Consider the following 17301-nt stretch of genomic DNA (forward strand, 5'->3'; position numbering starts at 1 on the left):
TATATTCATGGATAAAGACCAATTTATAGTATGTCAGGAAAAATATATATATTAATCACATCCAAAAGAAAAGTTTTTGTCTACATAATATATGTGTGTGTGCTGTGTATATTTATTATGTATATATAAATACACACACATAGACTATATATTTTCAAATATTTACATGTATATATTTATATTATAAATATAATTTAATCTATCTATCTATCTATCTATCTATCTATCTATCTATCTATCTATCTATCTATCTATCTATCTATCTATCTATCTATCTATCTATCTATCTATCTATCTATTTGCATAGTGCTTTTTTCTGACATTTTATGTATGTCTCTCCATAGGTGTATGGGATTTGTTAGCACAATATTTAAACACATGCTTGAGGCGTGGCCTCCGTGTTTACCATTGCGTCCCGTCCCACCCACATCGTTGAAGTCATAGACATCCATCCAATCGGCGTTGCTGTTTATACTGCCTAAGCTTTATAACGTCTGTCACTGAAGCTCAAGACACGGGCATTTGACAGTACAACAAACTCACAGAAGTTAGCGTGTATTATATTTTTATTTGTCCGGTGACGTATTCCTCAACTTAGTTACTTGAAGAGATTCTACTTGAAAAGTTTATTATTACAGATTGATATTAAAATGCATCTGTTGGTTCTCTGCACGTCTATTATTCTGGTGCCTCTGCTGTGCGATGCGCGTATCTCTAAGCGTTATGTGATCGGCTGTCCAGAGCACTGCGATAAGAGTCTGTGTCCGCCCATACCGGCCGACTGTCTGGCCGGAGATATCCTGGACCAGTGCGACTGCTGCCCGGTGTGCGCGGCCGGCGAGGGTGAGCCCTGCGGCGGTACAGGGAAACTGGGAGACCCGGAGTGTGGAGAGGGTCTGGAGTGCGCTGTGTCTGAGGGGGTCGGAACAACAACTACCGTGAGGAGGAGAGGAAAGACCGGCGTGTGCGTGTGTAAGAGCCCCGACCCCGTCTGCGGCAGTGATGGGGTGTCCTACAGGGACATCTGCGAACTCAAGAGAGTCAGTAACCGGGCACAGAAACTCCAGCAGCCACCCACCATCTTCATCCAGAGAGGAGCCTGCGGGAAAGGTAAGACTGGCGCTGCCTATACGATCTTTAAAATCACTGTTCTTTATTGGCATCTCTGGTTCCACGAAGAACCTTCATAGTGAAAAAAAAAGTTTATTTATTTATTTAAGGTTCTTCAAACCTGAATGGTTCTTTGGGGAACCAAAAATTCCTAACCTAAGCGGTCTACAACATTTTAGAGCATCATTATGTCACATCATAGTGAGCTTGTAACTCCTAATTCAGACCTAAGCTTGGTCTGTCAACAATGTGAATTTCACTCTTAAAAACAGCTTCATTCTTGGGTTTATGTATGGCTTTTAAAAGAAAAAAATTCTTCAGATCAGCATGCTGGTTTCTGGGTTCTTCAAAGTTCCAATACTTAGACAATTCTAAAAGAACAAGAGAATAAAAAGTATTTTTTTTAAGTGCACAATATATTACAGTGGGTTGTATTTGGTGTAATGATGCAGCGATTTAGTCTGCTGAAAAAGCAAAGCTATAGCCTACAGTAAAAATGCCCAAGACAAACTATCAAATCACTCCAATAAGTACAATCTAACAATGTCTCACATACCCTGCTTATGCTCTTATAATGCTTCAATATTTTCTTTATGAGCTATCCGATCTCTCATAATATGCTAATAAATTTAAAGAACATTGATGGTTAACAATTCCTCTGTGAAAATGATTGAATTTTACATTCCCCTAATCAAAAAATTCAAATGTTGGCAGAATGCTCAGGATCTGATATTGCGTGATTTAAACTGGCTCCTTTGCAAGACAGTAAACACAGAATCGTATTAGATGTTGCCAGTTCGTCTGCAACCCTATTACTGGGATTTATGCTTGGCACTGGAAACAAACTAGAAAAAGGTGCAAAAACAAATTACAGCAGATAACCACAAGCCTGCACCCTTCCCTGCAAGAGGAGTCAGCTCTAGTTCATCCAGATTCTCTTGGAATTGCAAGAAGAAAAGTAGATTACAAAAAAGTTTGAGTTTCAAGAGAGACAGTGTGGTCTCCATAAATCCAGTGCATCAAAGTGTTCAGGCCCATCAGGAGGGCCTGAACCCTAAACATTTAGTGATTGAAATATATTCATTTTATTTAATGAACAAAATGAAATGAATATATTTCAATCACTAAATGTTTAAAAAAAAGGCGTTCTCCCCCATATTGTTATCCACAATCAAAGCAGAAATGCAACCAAACGCAGCATTTTAAACATTCAAATGGTATCCAACAACGTTATACTATCATCATCTAAAACCATTTTAGTCCGTTTTTGAGGGCTCTGATGCATAACATCCATTCTGAGCTTGTGAAAAGAGTGGTGTCAGTTTGAAATCAAGCAGAAAAATGGAAAAATAGACTGCACAATTGGACCAGCCTCTCTGAAATTTTATTTGGTCATTTGTTGAAACTAGTGTTTCAACAGACTGCGTTTTGAAACAGATCTATGAAACATTTTTGTTCCGCTGAACACACTGAACAAACCTCATCCGATGTGATTAATTAGGTTTTACCAGGCCTTTATGTCATTGTAGATAATGATTTCCAAATTAAGCCTGGCGTTGTCTGCACAAATCCACGTAACCCGGCTTTCTGCGTATTCCCTTTGGCTCATTAAGCTATCACCTCACTTCTGTTCCGGTCACTGTTGGACTGGCCAAAAATAGCATTATACAGCTAGAGTGTTTGTGCACCCAAGTTCTGCTGAAAAGTTAATCTGAGATCTACAGCCAAAACACTGTTTCTACTCAATCAAAGCTATTACAGCAAGACATCTCCCATCACATGATGTAATCTACATCTGGAGTTCTTGAGGCTGGACATTACCTAAGAAACCTATTCTCTGAGGATCCAGATCTAGGTCAAATTTTACAGTCTTGGAGCTGTTTTTCCTTTTTCCTTTTTCAGGAGATCTTCAACTGTATGGACACATTTGGCCTTGTGGACTTTTCACATTCTCACTAGATTATTTTTTTCATTAATAATATCCAGCAGTTTTTTTAATGAGCAAGCATAATATTTCACACAATAAAAATGATTATTTTGTTTGATATTATTCTGTGGTGGAAATTACATTTTAAATATGTTTAGTATTAAAGTAAATGAAGATGACATAGTAAAAAAAATATATATATAACATTTTTATATAACAAAAGAAAAAATATTACAATTAAAGAAGAAGAAAAAAAACTTCTGGGACATAAAAGTGCACGTAGTTGAAGAAACACCCTTATATGTTGTCAACGCCCCTGTGATGAGAGGTCTAGGGGTCTTGCCTAAACACTTACATTGTTGTACGCCCAAATGATCCATGAAGGGCATATGTGTGATATCATGTTTTGAAATTCCCCAAACTGAAAAAATAGGGCATTTGGCTTTAATTGCACACAGACATCAGTTTATGGGTTAATTGGTGATTTATTGAGCAAGAGAATCAGTGGTGTAAATTTTCAACAACTACAGATTTTACTGCAGAAATGACAGCATAAAGAGTGTCTGTCTCAAACATAAGCTGAAGAAGTAAGGGTGTTACTGTATGCTGCTGTAAAGCCAACGCACACTCTCTTTGGTTTGCCCCAAGTGCTGAGTTTGCATCAGAGGAGGAAATGCATACCGCAAGCCAATCTCAGCCAGTGGCATGCAGAGTATAAAAACTGTAAGGAAAGTTTAAGAATCTTATGTCAACACTGCAGCCCTGAGTTCAGGCAAAATGCCACTGATGTGGAAAAATTATCAGGGAGAGTAGGTATGCTTTAGGCATGCGTTACCCCATTGACTGAGACTACTGAGCCAAGACTTTAAATGTATGGTTGCCAGATATTACATGACTACAGTAAATTGAATGCCAAAAGTTTAAGACTCTTAAAGATTTTTATAAATTTTTTTGCCTTTATTGTGATAGGACAGTGTAGAGGAGACAGGAAGGGATTGTGAAAGTCCCTCGAACCGGGATTCGAACTCGGGACGTGTGTAACACAACACACACTGCCCAAAAGGCTATCAGCACCAACCAAGTATAAGACTCTTACTACGCTTATGTTAATGGTTAGTGATCTGAACAGTAATTAAAGTTTGGCATGTGACTCATCCCACATGTTCATAATACAAACATGAAACATACCTCAAATCACTTTTTTGAGGAGAGGTGCACATTTCTAAAAGATTGGATTGTTAAAGCTTTTTTGGATGATAAAATGAGATTTAAGAAATCCTTAGATTTGTTTTTATAAAAAATATAATAAAAAATAATAAATGAGTAATTCATAAAACTGACAATTCCAAAGTGGTTATTTAGTACCCCTAGGTCTTAGCATCCTGGTAGGCTAATATTTGTAACATAAGATATACACTTTAAAAAATGTTTCACTTACAGTCGTAATGTTTAACATGATGAAAAAATCATTTGACTACACTAATGCCACCGTTGGTAAGAAATCGTCTCTCTGTTTAAGTCAATAGTATGTGACCTACTAAGAGCACACAAACAACATTACGTCACAACTGTCTCTAAGTCTATTTGCAAGCCTTCCTACTATAGCTGGCACAGCCAGCGATGACACAATGTACTGTAGTTCACATGAGGCTAATGATTTGTTTGCATTACGACAGTTTTCCCATTCATATAAAGAACTGTCCCAGATTTCACATGGAATATCTGAATTTCCACATGATTCATAACCTTCTAGCTGTAACCCAAAACAATTTCAAACACTTTTTTTAGTCTGGTGGCCATGAAATACTAATCCTAATATGACAAACAATACATAGCAACATAACTGAATTTAACTAAAGAGCCGAATGCGATTAGTTTCTATATTTAGAATAAACATTTGTGCCAGGATACTAGATCTTTGTTCACAATAAGACAACAGGACAAATTTGTAAGGATTATGATGTCTTATCAGCCTTTTGCATAATTTACAAACATATAAACTGCACTTTGCATACCAGCGCTATTATCCATCGTAAGGTAACGTACTTCGGTGTAATTTGCATACATATTTACTTCTGAAATGCTGGAAAGTTTTTAAAAGAACAATACTTCATAACTGCTCCATCACAATTACCGCGTATAATTATATACAACTATAGCACGTCTATTTTCCTATTTTTAAACAGGAGATTTAAATAATCAAATAATAAGTAGGATTATACATGATAAAATATGCTTGAATAATAAGAATACATTTTACATAACAATAAGTATTTTTAAATACACTTTACACAGTAATAAGAATAAATTTGTAAATAAAATTCATTTTATTTACAGCAGACAATCATGTGACTGGCCACGTGAGCAGCGCATTACCGGGTTCGTAGGATCACAGAACTTGCTCCTCCACTGTGAATAAATCGCCATCCGAATCCATGAGTTTTATCACTGAGGTGATATGTAAATTTATTTTTAGAGACGTACATATGAGAAACAATTACTGTCCGAATCGGGCTATAAGCCCTTTTCGGACAGTAATTGTTTCTCAGGGGGACATAAGTGATTTTCACCATTTACAGGGGGTATTTGGTGATTTTAATCTGAATCCAGGATGTAAGCGTTTTTCTCTCACCACCCCCATAAAAATCCCCGGCCGAATAACCTACTGTTTTTTGACAAACACCAAGGTCGTGTGGTAATTTATTTGCTGTCCGAATCCACATCTCTGAGTTTATGAGAAGAAATCGATTCAAAATTCAGTATTTAAACCCTTTTTGAGCACTCCCTAACACCGTAAGAGGTAACGTTGTGCTTCGGTGTAATTTGCATACATATTTATTTCTGAAATGCTGGGAAGTATTTAAAAGAACAATACTTCATAACTGCTCCACCACAGCGAGTGAGAGCAGAAAGAGAAGAAAAGCATGTAAACATCCGAAAGGAGTCTTTATTATGGCTGCAGCAGGTATGCAATACAATTTTAAAATGTGTATTATAAACAGATATATAATGCGTATAATTATATACAACTATAGCGCATCTATTCTCCTAATTTTAAACAGGACATTTAAATAATAAATAGGATTATATATTATAAAATATGCTTGGAATAATAAGAATACATTTTACATAATAATAAGAATAAATTAGTAAATAAAATGAATTTTATTTACAGCAGACAATCATGTGACTGGTCACGTGAGCAGCGTGTTCCTGGGTTCGTAGGATCACAGAACTCACTACTCCACTGTGAATAAATCGTCATCCGAATCCATGAGTTTTATCACTGAGATATGTAAATGTATTTTTACAGACGTCCATATGAGAAACAATTACCATCCGAATCTGACTATAGTCTGCTTATTGTGTTTTCAGTTTGCCTTTATAATTTGACCTAGTTTTCCTGTTTCCTGATTATGTCTTTCTGTTCAACTGTGTCTTGTTAATTTACTCATTAGTCCCTTGTTTGGTTTAGTACTTATAGCCCTGCCTTTCCTCAGTTTCTTTGTCCTGTCTACGTCATGCTAAGAGGTTGTGTTCTCCCATGTGGATTTATTAAAGGGTCATGAAACCCCAGACTACTTTTTCTGAGATTTTAGCAGAGGTGTTTGTGTGGCACATCATAGAAGACAATGTTAGCATAGGGTTTAAAATCTACATTGTGTTGATGTCACAATTTGTGACGTGGCAATGGTCTGTAGTACATCGATGACGCGTCGGTGTCTATTAAATTATTCATAAGACTGCATGTTCTTATCCTGTGAGAAGACACTTCACTTAATTATTCACAACAGCATGTGTTGATTTGCTATGACAGATGCTTCAGACTGTGAGATGACATCGAGCACATTAATTGAGAAAAATGTTCATGGATCGGAGGAGAGTGTTTGTTTTTGCTTTGTAATAAGAGTTCAGTACAAATGCGATCCCTTCACTTAATGAGTGTATCCGTTTTTACAGCTCCGTGACACAACTTGTCAAAAGGCTTATATAAGCTCCTGCAGAATAAGCCTTAACAGTTATCAGAGGTACAACAGCGTGTTCATATAGTATATGTTTTCGATGCAGAGAATGCAGACTGTAACTTCTGACACAGTAAACTTGCTCAGTAGCACACCTGGTACAGAGTTGAATTCGCAGTGCTGAGTGCTCAGGAACATGAGTTGTTATTAAAAGAGCTCAAACACTTAAAAATCTAGCTAAAATGGCTTGGTTGCATCAGCAAATGCATTCTCTCACATTTGAATATCTTACAGTAGGTTATGTTACTTTTGTGAGGGGGTATTAACATTTTGGTGCCACTGCTGCAATATGTACAACAACCAACATAATAAAGTATGTCCAGATTTATATGTACATCTGCTTCGGTAAAACTGAACAAGCTTTTATTGCCACAAACTGGACATTTTACTTATAAAGTGTCACACAACTTGTAAGAAGCAAAGTAATATAATTTTGCCACGTTTTACATTGAGCGTGGGTGTTTACCATTAAACATTAATTTTGGAGCAGGCTATATTTGGAGTTTACAATTAAATAAATGCCGTTTTATAAAATAAGTCATAGAGAAGCTTGCAGGAGAAGCAGGATTCAGTTTATGGCAGTACTATTTTATTTTCATGGTATTTGCAAACAATGGTTGACTGTCGTAAAACTGATAAACTTGAAAGTAATTCAATGATCAGAATCTGATTTTATAATAAATATATTTAAATCTAAGTTGCAACCTTGATAATATGTTTTATTTCTGACATTTTTGTCTTGGCTAAGCTCTGACTTTGATCATTTATTTCAGAAATTTTTGTTTTGGCTGGCAAAAGTTCTGAATGGCCAGTACAAAACATGCAACAGATGCAGCTGCTCCACTCTAACAAAGGGAAAAGTAATCATTTGCAGGGTGGGTGTCATTCGATGTAGAGTTATGTGTTATTTTGAAATGATATAAACATCTTGTAACAGATGTGTACAGCTGTTTCATAATCAATAGAGCAGCGAGAGAGGAGTCTCTACAGACATCCCAAAGTCATTTTCATTTTCAAAATTCAGCAGCCCTGTGTGAAAAAGAAAATTTGACTTATGCAAAACAAAATAAGTTTTTCTCCATTTTCTTAATCAAGACAAACATCACATAAGATTTGGGAGAAAAGTCAGGAAACATTTATTTCTGATGGTTGAGGAGATTTTAAACAACATGTGACTACATTCATAAATAAGAACCTCAGTCAAACAGGACAGTAGCTCCACTTTAGACTGAAGATGGTAATAGAGCTATAAAAATTATGAAAGTTTACAGATTATTAATAGTCTTACATGCAATTACAATGCAGTTCCACTAGTACTGGAATCAGTACAAAGAGTGATATTTATAGATGGGTAACATTAACATATAATGCTGCCTTCAAGCGCACCTGGACCTCTTGTATCTCAGAGTTGAGCGTTAGTTATTGCAACATATCTCATATTTACACATGCTATCACAACTGTTTTTGTTACATAAACCAAACTGTGTGTCACAGGTTGTTTGGGTGAGAAGTACGAAGGAGGCAGAATGTCCAAACAACCAGAGTTTTTAATACACCCAAAATGGTGAGCAGGAGAAAACAACTTATACAGCGGATACAGGACAAAGTGACTGAAGAAAGGCAGAGCTATAAATTCTAAACAAAACAAGAGACTAATGAGTACTAACTAACAAGACACAGGTGCACAGAATGAACTAATCAGGGCAACTAAGGGAAACTAGTTTAAAGAAGGTATAACACAAACACAGGGAAATCTAAACAGAGAACATAAACGTGACACTGAAAGTTGAGTGATTAATTTTGCATGATTCACTAGAGACATGCTCACTGATCTCTATATATAGTTTATAGGTATATTTTATAATCTATATACGTGATGGGTCAAAAGTTTGTAATAATTAAGACTTTTTGATTTGCTTTTGAAATAATTATGCTTACCAAGGCTGCATATTTTATCAAAAATAATGTAAATAAAATAGTACTATTATTGTAATGTAATTACAAGAACTGTTTTCTATTTTAATATATTTTCAAATGCTATTTATTTTTGTGATGGCAAAGAACTTTGAATTTTCAGCAGCCATTACTCCAGTCTTCAGTGTCACATAATACTTCATAAATCATTCTAATATGCTGATTTGCTGCTTGGTTCTTTTAAATTGTAATAATACTTTATAATTTTGCTGTTATATTCTGTATTTTTGATTAAATAAATGCAGCCTTAGAAAGCATAAGAGACTTTACCAGTAGTAGAGCAGTGTTCCCGCCATATTTCAAATCAATATGTGCCTTTTAACTTGTGTAATATCTAGAATTCAGAGTTTCCAACTTTTAAATATGACTTTGCTTGGTCATTTACTGTAAGTGCTTTGAACTAATTATGTTTCCAACTCAGCTAGGAGGGCACATCAGACATAAAATACATAACAACTGTGAGCCAGTATTGCAAGGCATCATATGCACACTTCTGACTTGAGCATAATTATTGCAAAAGGCTTTCAGATTCTAAGGTTCTACGTCAATTTACCCAACTAGGGGCTCGCTCAGTTTCTGAACAGAGCAAATCTGTCAAAAAAACAAAACACTGGAATAAGGCTTTTTATGAAATGTTGTGAAAGCTGTGACATTTTCTTTTCAATTTGTTAAAATTTCACTTGCATGGAGCAGATGTTCATGTGACCATTTCCTGACCTTTCCACATGTCCCTGGAGTCTATAGAATCATTATTTGTACTTTTCACATAAAACATGACTCGTATATGGGTTGCACAAATGTGTTAGATTTTGTGCCAGCTATTACATAACAAATGAAATGTTCTCTCACTTTAAACGTGCTAAACCCTCTACAGATGTGCAGCCATATTATGAGGGAGGAAAAACAATTCCATTATCAAGATTCCAGAGTCATGATGGGATATTCTAGAGGGAATAGCAATCAGTTATATAAGCCTACAAACATGTTTTTACCAGCCTGTTTCTACAATAATAAAATGTAATTCCTATTCACAACCAATTTTCAACTTAGAAACTTTTCCCATGAATTTAGCATCTGATATGATTTATTATAGCAAAACACAGCGGGGTATAGATGATTTGTTAGTTCCACACTCATATTGTACGTGGTATTTGGTTTAGCAATTGTGCAATTAGGCTTTAACCATCTGTGTTGCATTATGATAATTGCTCTTTTTTACAACCCAAACAGTCGAGCATTCACTATTGCAGCAAACCTCCCAGAAATGAAAAAAAAAAGGCCATAAAAGTTTTGGTGTTTTGGGTCAAGGTACTGTTTATCACTGGGGATTTCAAACAGTGGAGAACTGTACACAGACCCTTAGGGAAGAAACAAATAGCAAGCTACCTAACATGGACAAGGGGGCAGTGCAGATGTGTTTGCATGCAGATGTTGTGAAAGAAGGGTTATACAAGGTAAAAAATAGTGTTACATGTGCAAAGTTATAAAAGGTTTTGACTCTGATTCAAGTAGCACTTCCTGCCTAAGGATGTATAATTTTCTAGACAAGTTGACCCCTGTTTCTCAAAAATTGACATTCAACTCTTTAATTTTGCTGTTTTATAAGCAAGATTAGGTCTGCTGGTGTGGAATAATTCTAATGAAAATCTTTCTCCAGAATAGCTGCTTTGTGCTGTTTGAGCAATCATGGCATTCTGTGGTTGCATATTTTTGTATAACGACACTAAAAACTGGCACTTGTCTCCTAGCAAGACATTCCCAGCTTTGCTAGTTTCATGTTTTGCGTAGCACACTGATCTCTCATTTTGATTAAATAATAAAGCAATTTCCATTCAAATTAATATTTCATGTCCATTTAGGTAAGTGCTCTACAAAATATCCTTTTAAATTATGGTAAAAACAAAACAAAAAGCAAAACAAACAAAAAATCACAGTAAAAACACGATGACAAAATTGTTGGTATTACGTGATGCTTGAATGTTCAATTGTTCATTAGGTAATATAATGTAATAATTAATCATTTAAAGGTTAATAGTTTTTACTTCTAAAAATCATAAAATGAACAGTGTGTTGTTAAACCATTTATAATTTTTTAATTTCTCAATTTGGAAAAATCTCTCTAAAAAGGGATGAATTGCTATTTGTTAGTTGAGCACTGAAAAAAGCTATGGATTAAAACATTTGCTCCCTGGGGTTTTTTTTTTTTTTACTTTTTTTCACTATATGCTAGTTAATATATATAAAAAAATACATTTGAATTTTTTTTACCTTATCTGGATGTTAGGAAATAAATCAATTCCATATCATGCTCCTGCGAGGCCACTAGACAAATATCATTATGAAAATAGCAGCAGAACCTGCTTTAAGAGACAAGGGTGAAGTGAATGAATGAATAAATAAATGAATAAATAAATAAGGAAGGAAGCTTTCTAACATTAGCACTGAGGACCCTGTTGCACAACTTCACTGACTGACCCAATCCATAATCCAGTTCTGGAATAAATAATTAGAATTATCTCTACTCTATAATTTGGTTTAATTTTATACAGTTTATTTCCTGTACCATATTGGTTTAATTTGAATCTTTGTTTGCCATGTGTTCTCCAGGCCATGAGGATAATCCAGATAGCCTCCGGCACAGATATAACTTCATCGCTGATGTGGTGGAGAAGATCGCGCCAGCTGTGGTTCACATTGAGCTGTTCCGCAAGTATGTATCCTGAATCACACACTCCATTAATCAGTGATCTCGTGTCTCAGAGAGGACATCTTTATCAGGACTATCTTTGACACTTATTGGTATCTATTGTTCCATGAAGAACATTTAGCATCAGTGGAAACTTTCCATTGCACAAAAGGATTATTATTCAAATGTTCTTCACACAAGAAAATTAAAAGTTCCTTTAAAGGAACACTCCACTTTTTTGGAAAATAGGCTCATTTTCCAACTCCCTAAGAGTTAAACAGTTGAGTTTTACCGTTTTTGAATCCATTCAGAACCTTTAAGATCAGGTTCTTTGGGGAACCGAAGATGGATCTTCTATTATTGCTCTGCAAAAAAATCATTTTGGAACATTTATTTTTTAAAATGAACGTGATCAATTTTATTTCGTTCTCATACTCTTTCGCTACCATCTCTAAAGGTCGCTGCACACTGAGTCCAAAATTTTCGTCCAAAATTTTCGCACGTTAAAAAATAAATACGACCTCATGTTATGTCAATCACATTTGCACACTGCCTCCATCAAAAAAAATTTGGATCAGATTTGATTTTCTGCGTTTTCACATCCATAGCATACATTTTGATAGGAAAGAATGGGGAATACGAAAAAAACGGAAAAACGCATGCAAAAATTTTGGACTCAGTGTGCAATGACCTTAAGAGTCAGCACAATGCAAAAATAGATATTCCCTCTGGTTTTGTCTTTTATTAGACCTCTATCATCAATATGAATAGAATTACTTCTTCCAAGTAAGCGAGATTGCATCCATATTGGCCCTAAAACAACATTCTTACCAGCTAATAATTTTTCTCAGATTTTTGGAGATGGTTGAGAGGTTGATTAATTGACAAGGATGTTGTTCCAGGAACATGCTCCTCATGGATAAATCATGTGTGAGTTAAAGTGTCAAGTGCTTCATAAAAATTATTTTTATGGCATGATCCATTAAGCTTTATCCTCATTATAGAATAACATTATTATAAAGTATCTGATTTGATGTTTATTCCCTTCTTGAATATAGAATATCTGTCTTAAATATCACAATATCTTCATCATTGCATAAGACACAGTTTGTGTAATGTAGAAAACAGCCAACCTCAGTTTTAGGCTGTTGAAATTGAGCACTGCAGTAAAAAAAAAAATCTGAAGAACAACCGTCATATTTTCTACAAATCACTTGTCAGAGGAAGTTCCTCCTTGGTCTCAAATCTTGCTGGAAAATATAGTCAAATCAAGAATGTTGAGCAACCATCATTCTTTGCCATTCCTCTGTGGAAAGTTGTTTATGGTATTATGAAATGGTTGCTCCTCAAGAGTAATCTTCAAGAAGTTATTCACTTTTCCTTCTTAGAATGATGTTCTCCAAGCGGGAAGTGGCGGTGGCCAGCGGCTCTGGTTTTGTGGTGTCTGAAGATGGCCTGATTGTAACCAATGCCCACGTGGTAGCCAACAAACACCGGGTGAAGGTGGAGCTGAAGACCGGCGCCACCTATGAAGCCCAAATCAAAGACGTAGATGAGAAAGCAGACATCGCTCTCATCAAGATAGACGCTCCGGTAAGTACCTGTCTGTATAGTATGTCAGAGACCACACATAAACTAAGAATCGGTTTGTTCCAAAATCTAGAGAGAAGCCTGCATAGGTAAGATTTTAGGGCATCATACTGTACCTTTTTTTATCCAAATTTTAGGGCAGCATTAGATGCATCCTTCACGGAGAAACCAAATACATACTGTAGCAACAAGCTCAGTGAAAAAATCCATCCAAGATGGTGGATGAATCAAGAAAACAGTTGACAGTTTTACCCAATTTTTTTTGTGTGCTATGAATTTAATGCTTATAAAAGTATCCCATATTTAGTTTGGCAACAAGCTAATGCCAAACTCCAGTGACTTAGGTATGTGTTGTAAATAATAAAAAACAAAAAACATAATTCATTTACAATTTCACAGATGCTGCATCTATTGCGTCTGCCATATTTTCTCACTGACGTTCCCTCAACTCGGAAACTCTGGGCTGAAAGAAAGTTGAGAGTTTCCCACTTACAATCCTAACTTGTTACTATTCATGTGCATTCAACATTCAACAAGACATTTTTTAAATTGGCTTGAATGCATCATATTTATGCAGCATACTCAGATGAGTACTCAAGATCAGTCACTCAAATTTCATTTTCAGGAGCTTTCATTTTCAAGAGATTGATAACATGCCTAGTCCTGTTCAATTAGAATCTGAGATTGAAATTTATGCCTGACCCCAGAAGCTGCCCCATTATCAGATTAACCTCATGCCAGACCCCCACCCATCCCCAGAGTAAGCATAGAAGCGGGCAGAAATATGCTTTTCTTGGCTCTGAGGATAATGACCCTGGTTTAAGGAAGGCACTTCTTTATCAGGAAGAGAGACAGATCCAGATAAGCCATGTTGAATTGCTCTACTAAACAAGCCTGGCTCCACACACCCACCCAGACAGAGTCAGAAAGAAAAAAAAAAACATGAAGAGACCATTTTGACAGGGATTTGATTGGAGTTGCTCATATAACATTAAATTACACCGACAGGACATTAAACACATTACACTCAGAGTGGAAAATGTAATTTTGCACAAAAAAGTTAAAATGTTAAATGCTTGTATAAAGCCCCAAAACAAGCCACACACTCTGGATGTTTCCAGTGCTTTCATGCTTCATTTTAATTACACATGTAATGAGTTGCATGTTGTATAGTTATAAAGTAATGAATCATAATGCTTATTTATGGTTATGCCTTCAAAAAATGAACGACACCAAATAGTGTGTTGTATATCATGTTTGTAATGATGGGTCTGAGGCACAGGAATCCATTTGCAGCTTTATTAATAAGACAGGGTCAAGCAGGCAGGGATCATTCAACAGCGACAGGGGTGTCAGAGATAGATCATAATCCATAAACGAAAACCAGGCTAGAGTCGAGGCAGGCGGCAGACAGGGGAAGTAAACAACGGAAGGATTACCAAGTATCTATGTAATTCCTCTCCGGCCTCTCATGCATAACCCCCCCTTTTTCACTGGCTCAGGTTCTGCTTAGCCACTGCCGTACTGTGAATAATTTATATTGGGTAACTGTCTCATATTCTTTTCAGCTGGAGTTTCATGCCAGACTTTGTTTGATTGGTTCATGTCTCTGTCACCATTGAGAATTCCATGTCAGAATTCCTCTTCATTTTTAAAATGATATGACAGAATACATATCTATGGCCGCAGCATTAGCATTAGCTGTTACACTTTTTTGCCTAAAGGTTGCAGGCTTGCTTTTCAGCGGCTTTGGCTTACACCTGTTCTTTCTCAAGGTTGCTCACTGTGCTTTTTGATCTAATCTCATTCTTGTTTTCATATTCCCACTAAATGAGCCAATTCCTCAAACCAAAGAAAACATTGCAGCCTAAATCAACATCATTTCACATCCCAAAAACAGCTTGAGGAACTCGTTGACCTGGAATATATATCTTGATTTTAGCAGTTTATAGCTTCAGTTTGAAGTTTGGGTTTATTTGGACACTACATGCTAAATTGTTTTTCCAGTCACTTGTCAATTTTAAGATTTTAGGCTATTTTGCTTTTATAACTTTTTTTTCATACTAGTGGATAGAAAACAGTGTTTATTTCATTTTTACACTCATTCACACTTTATCCATTTTTATCTGTAGATTTCAATTAAAATACATATCTTTAAAGGTCATTCTATCAAAATCTTTTTTTTTTTTTTTTTTTTGCACTGAGCCAGAAATCTGCACATACACCAAATGTACATACTCCAAACTTTACTGATTTATTATATATTTTCAATATTCTGAAGATTTTAACTGAGGGGTTTGTTCAAATAGTATTTACCTGATTTATATAACATTTTACTCTTTAAAGTATGGTTCAAATTTATATTTCATTGCTGTTGATAGCATTTTGGATTTATGAAGTGATAAAAAAAGAACCTTCAACTCTAAAATGTCAACAAATTGAAACAACAATGTGAACAAGAACCTGGCTTTTTCAAATGTCAAATTTATGCTCAAGAAATATATGCAAATTAATGCATATTTAATTAGAAAATGCATATGTACCATAATTTATATACAGTAGTGTGAAAAAGTGTTGGCCCCCTTCCTGATTTTTTATTTTATTGCATGTTTGTCACACTTTAATGTTTCAGATCATCAAACAAATTTAAATATTAATCAAAGATAACACAAGTAAACACAACATGCAGTTTTTAAATGAAGGCTTTTTTTATGAAGGGAAAACACAAAATCCAAACCCACATGGCCCTGTGTGAAAAAGTGTTTAAATAGGACCTGCCTGACAAAGTGAAGTAGACCAAAAGATCCTCAAAAGCTACACATCATGTTGAGATCCAAAGAAATTCAGGAACAAATGAGAAAGAAAGTAATTGAGATCTATCAGTCTGGAAAAGGTTATAAAGCCATTTCTAAAGCTTTGGGACTCTAGCGAACCACAGTGAGAGCCATTATCCACAAATGGCAAAAACATGAAACAGTGGTGAACCTTCCCAGGAGTGGCCGGCCAACCAAAATTTAACCCAAGAGCGCAGCGACAACTCATCCAAGAGGTCACAAAAGACCCCACAACAACATCTAAAGAACTGCAGGCCTCACTTGCCTCAGTTAAGGTCAGTGTTCATGAGACCACCATAAGAAAGAGACTGGGCAAAAATGGCCTGCATGGCAGAGTTCCAAGACGAAAACCGCTGCTGAGCAAAAAGAACATAAAGGCTCGTCTCAGTTTTGCCAGAAAACATCTTGATGATCCCCAAGACTTTTGGGAAAATACTCTGTGGACTGACGAGACAAAAGTTGAACTTTTTGGAAGGTGTGTGTCCCATTACATCTGGCGTAAAAGTAACACAGCATTTCAGAAAAAGAACATCATACCAACAGTAAAATATGGTGGTGGTAGTGTGATGGTCTGGGGCTGTTTTGCTGCTTCAGGACCTGGAAGACTTGCTGTGATAAATGGAACCATGAATTCAGCTGTCTACCAAAAAATCCTGAAGGACAATGTCCGGCCATCTGTTCGTGACCTCAAGCTGAAGTGAACTTGGGTTCTACAGCAGGACAATGATCCAAAACACACCAGCAAATCCACCTCTGAATGGCTGAAGAAACACAAAATGAAGACTTTGGAGTGGCCTAGTCAAAGTCCTGACCTGAATCCTATTGAGATGCTGTGGCATGACCTTAAAAAGGCAGTTCATGCTCGAAAACCCTCCAGTGTGGCTGAATTACAACAATTCTGCCAAGATGAGTGGGCCAAAATTCCTCCACAGCGCTGTAACAGACTCATTGCAAGTTATCTCAAACGCTTGATTACAGTTGTTGCTGCTAAGGGTGGCCCAACCAGTTATTAGGTTTAGGGGGCAAGCACTTTTTCACACAGGGCCATGTGGGTTTGTATTTTGTTTTCCCTTCATAATAAAAAACTTCATTCAAAAACTGCATGTTGTGTTATCTTTGATTAATATTTAAATTTGTTTAATGATCTGAAACATTAAA

At 36.0% G+C, this 17301-nt stretch overlaps 1 protein-coding gene across 1 annotated transcript in view; it reads left to right on the plus strand.

Moving 5' to 3' along the window:
• The first annotated feature begins 461 nt into the window (after nt 1–461).
• The window catches only part of LOC306852680 (serine protease HTRA1B-like), a 37031-nt gene continuing 20191 nt past the window's right edge, over nt 462–17301 (plus strand). The window contains exons 1-3 of the mRNA XM_079389706.1: nt 462–1110; nt 11641–11743; nt 13108–13312. Coding sequence (XP_079245832.1) covers nt 651–1110; nt 11641–11743; nt 13108–13312 — 768 coding nt within the window. The 5' untranslated portion in view covers nt 462–650. The remainder of the gene's footprint in view (nt 1111–11640; nt 11744–13107; nt 13313–17301) is intronic.

The sequence above is a fragment of the Barbus barbus genome, assembly GCF_936440315.1.
Source record: "Barbus barbus genome assembly, chromosome: 32".
Lineage (NCBI taxonomy): Eukaryota > Metazoa > Chordata > Actinopteri > Cypriniformes > Cyprinidae > Barbus > Barbus barbus.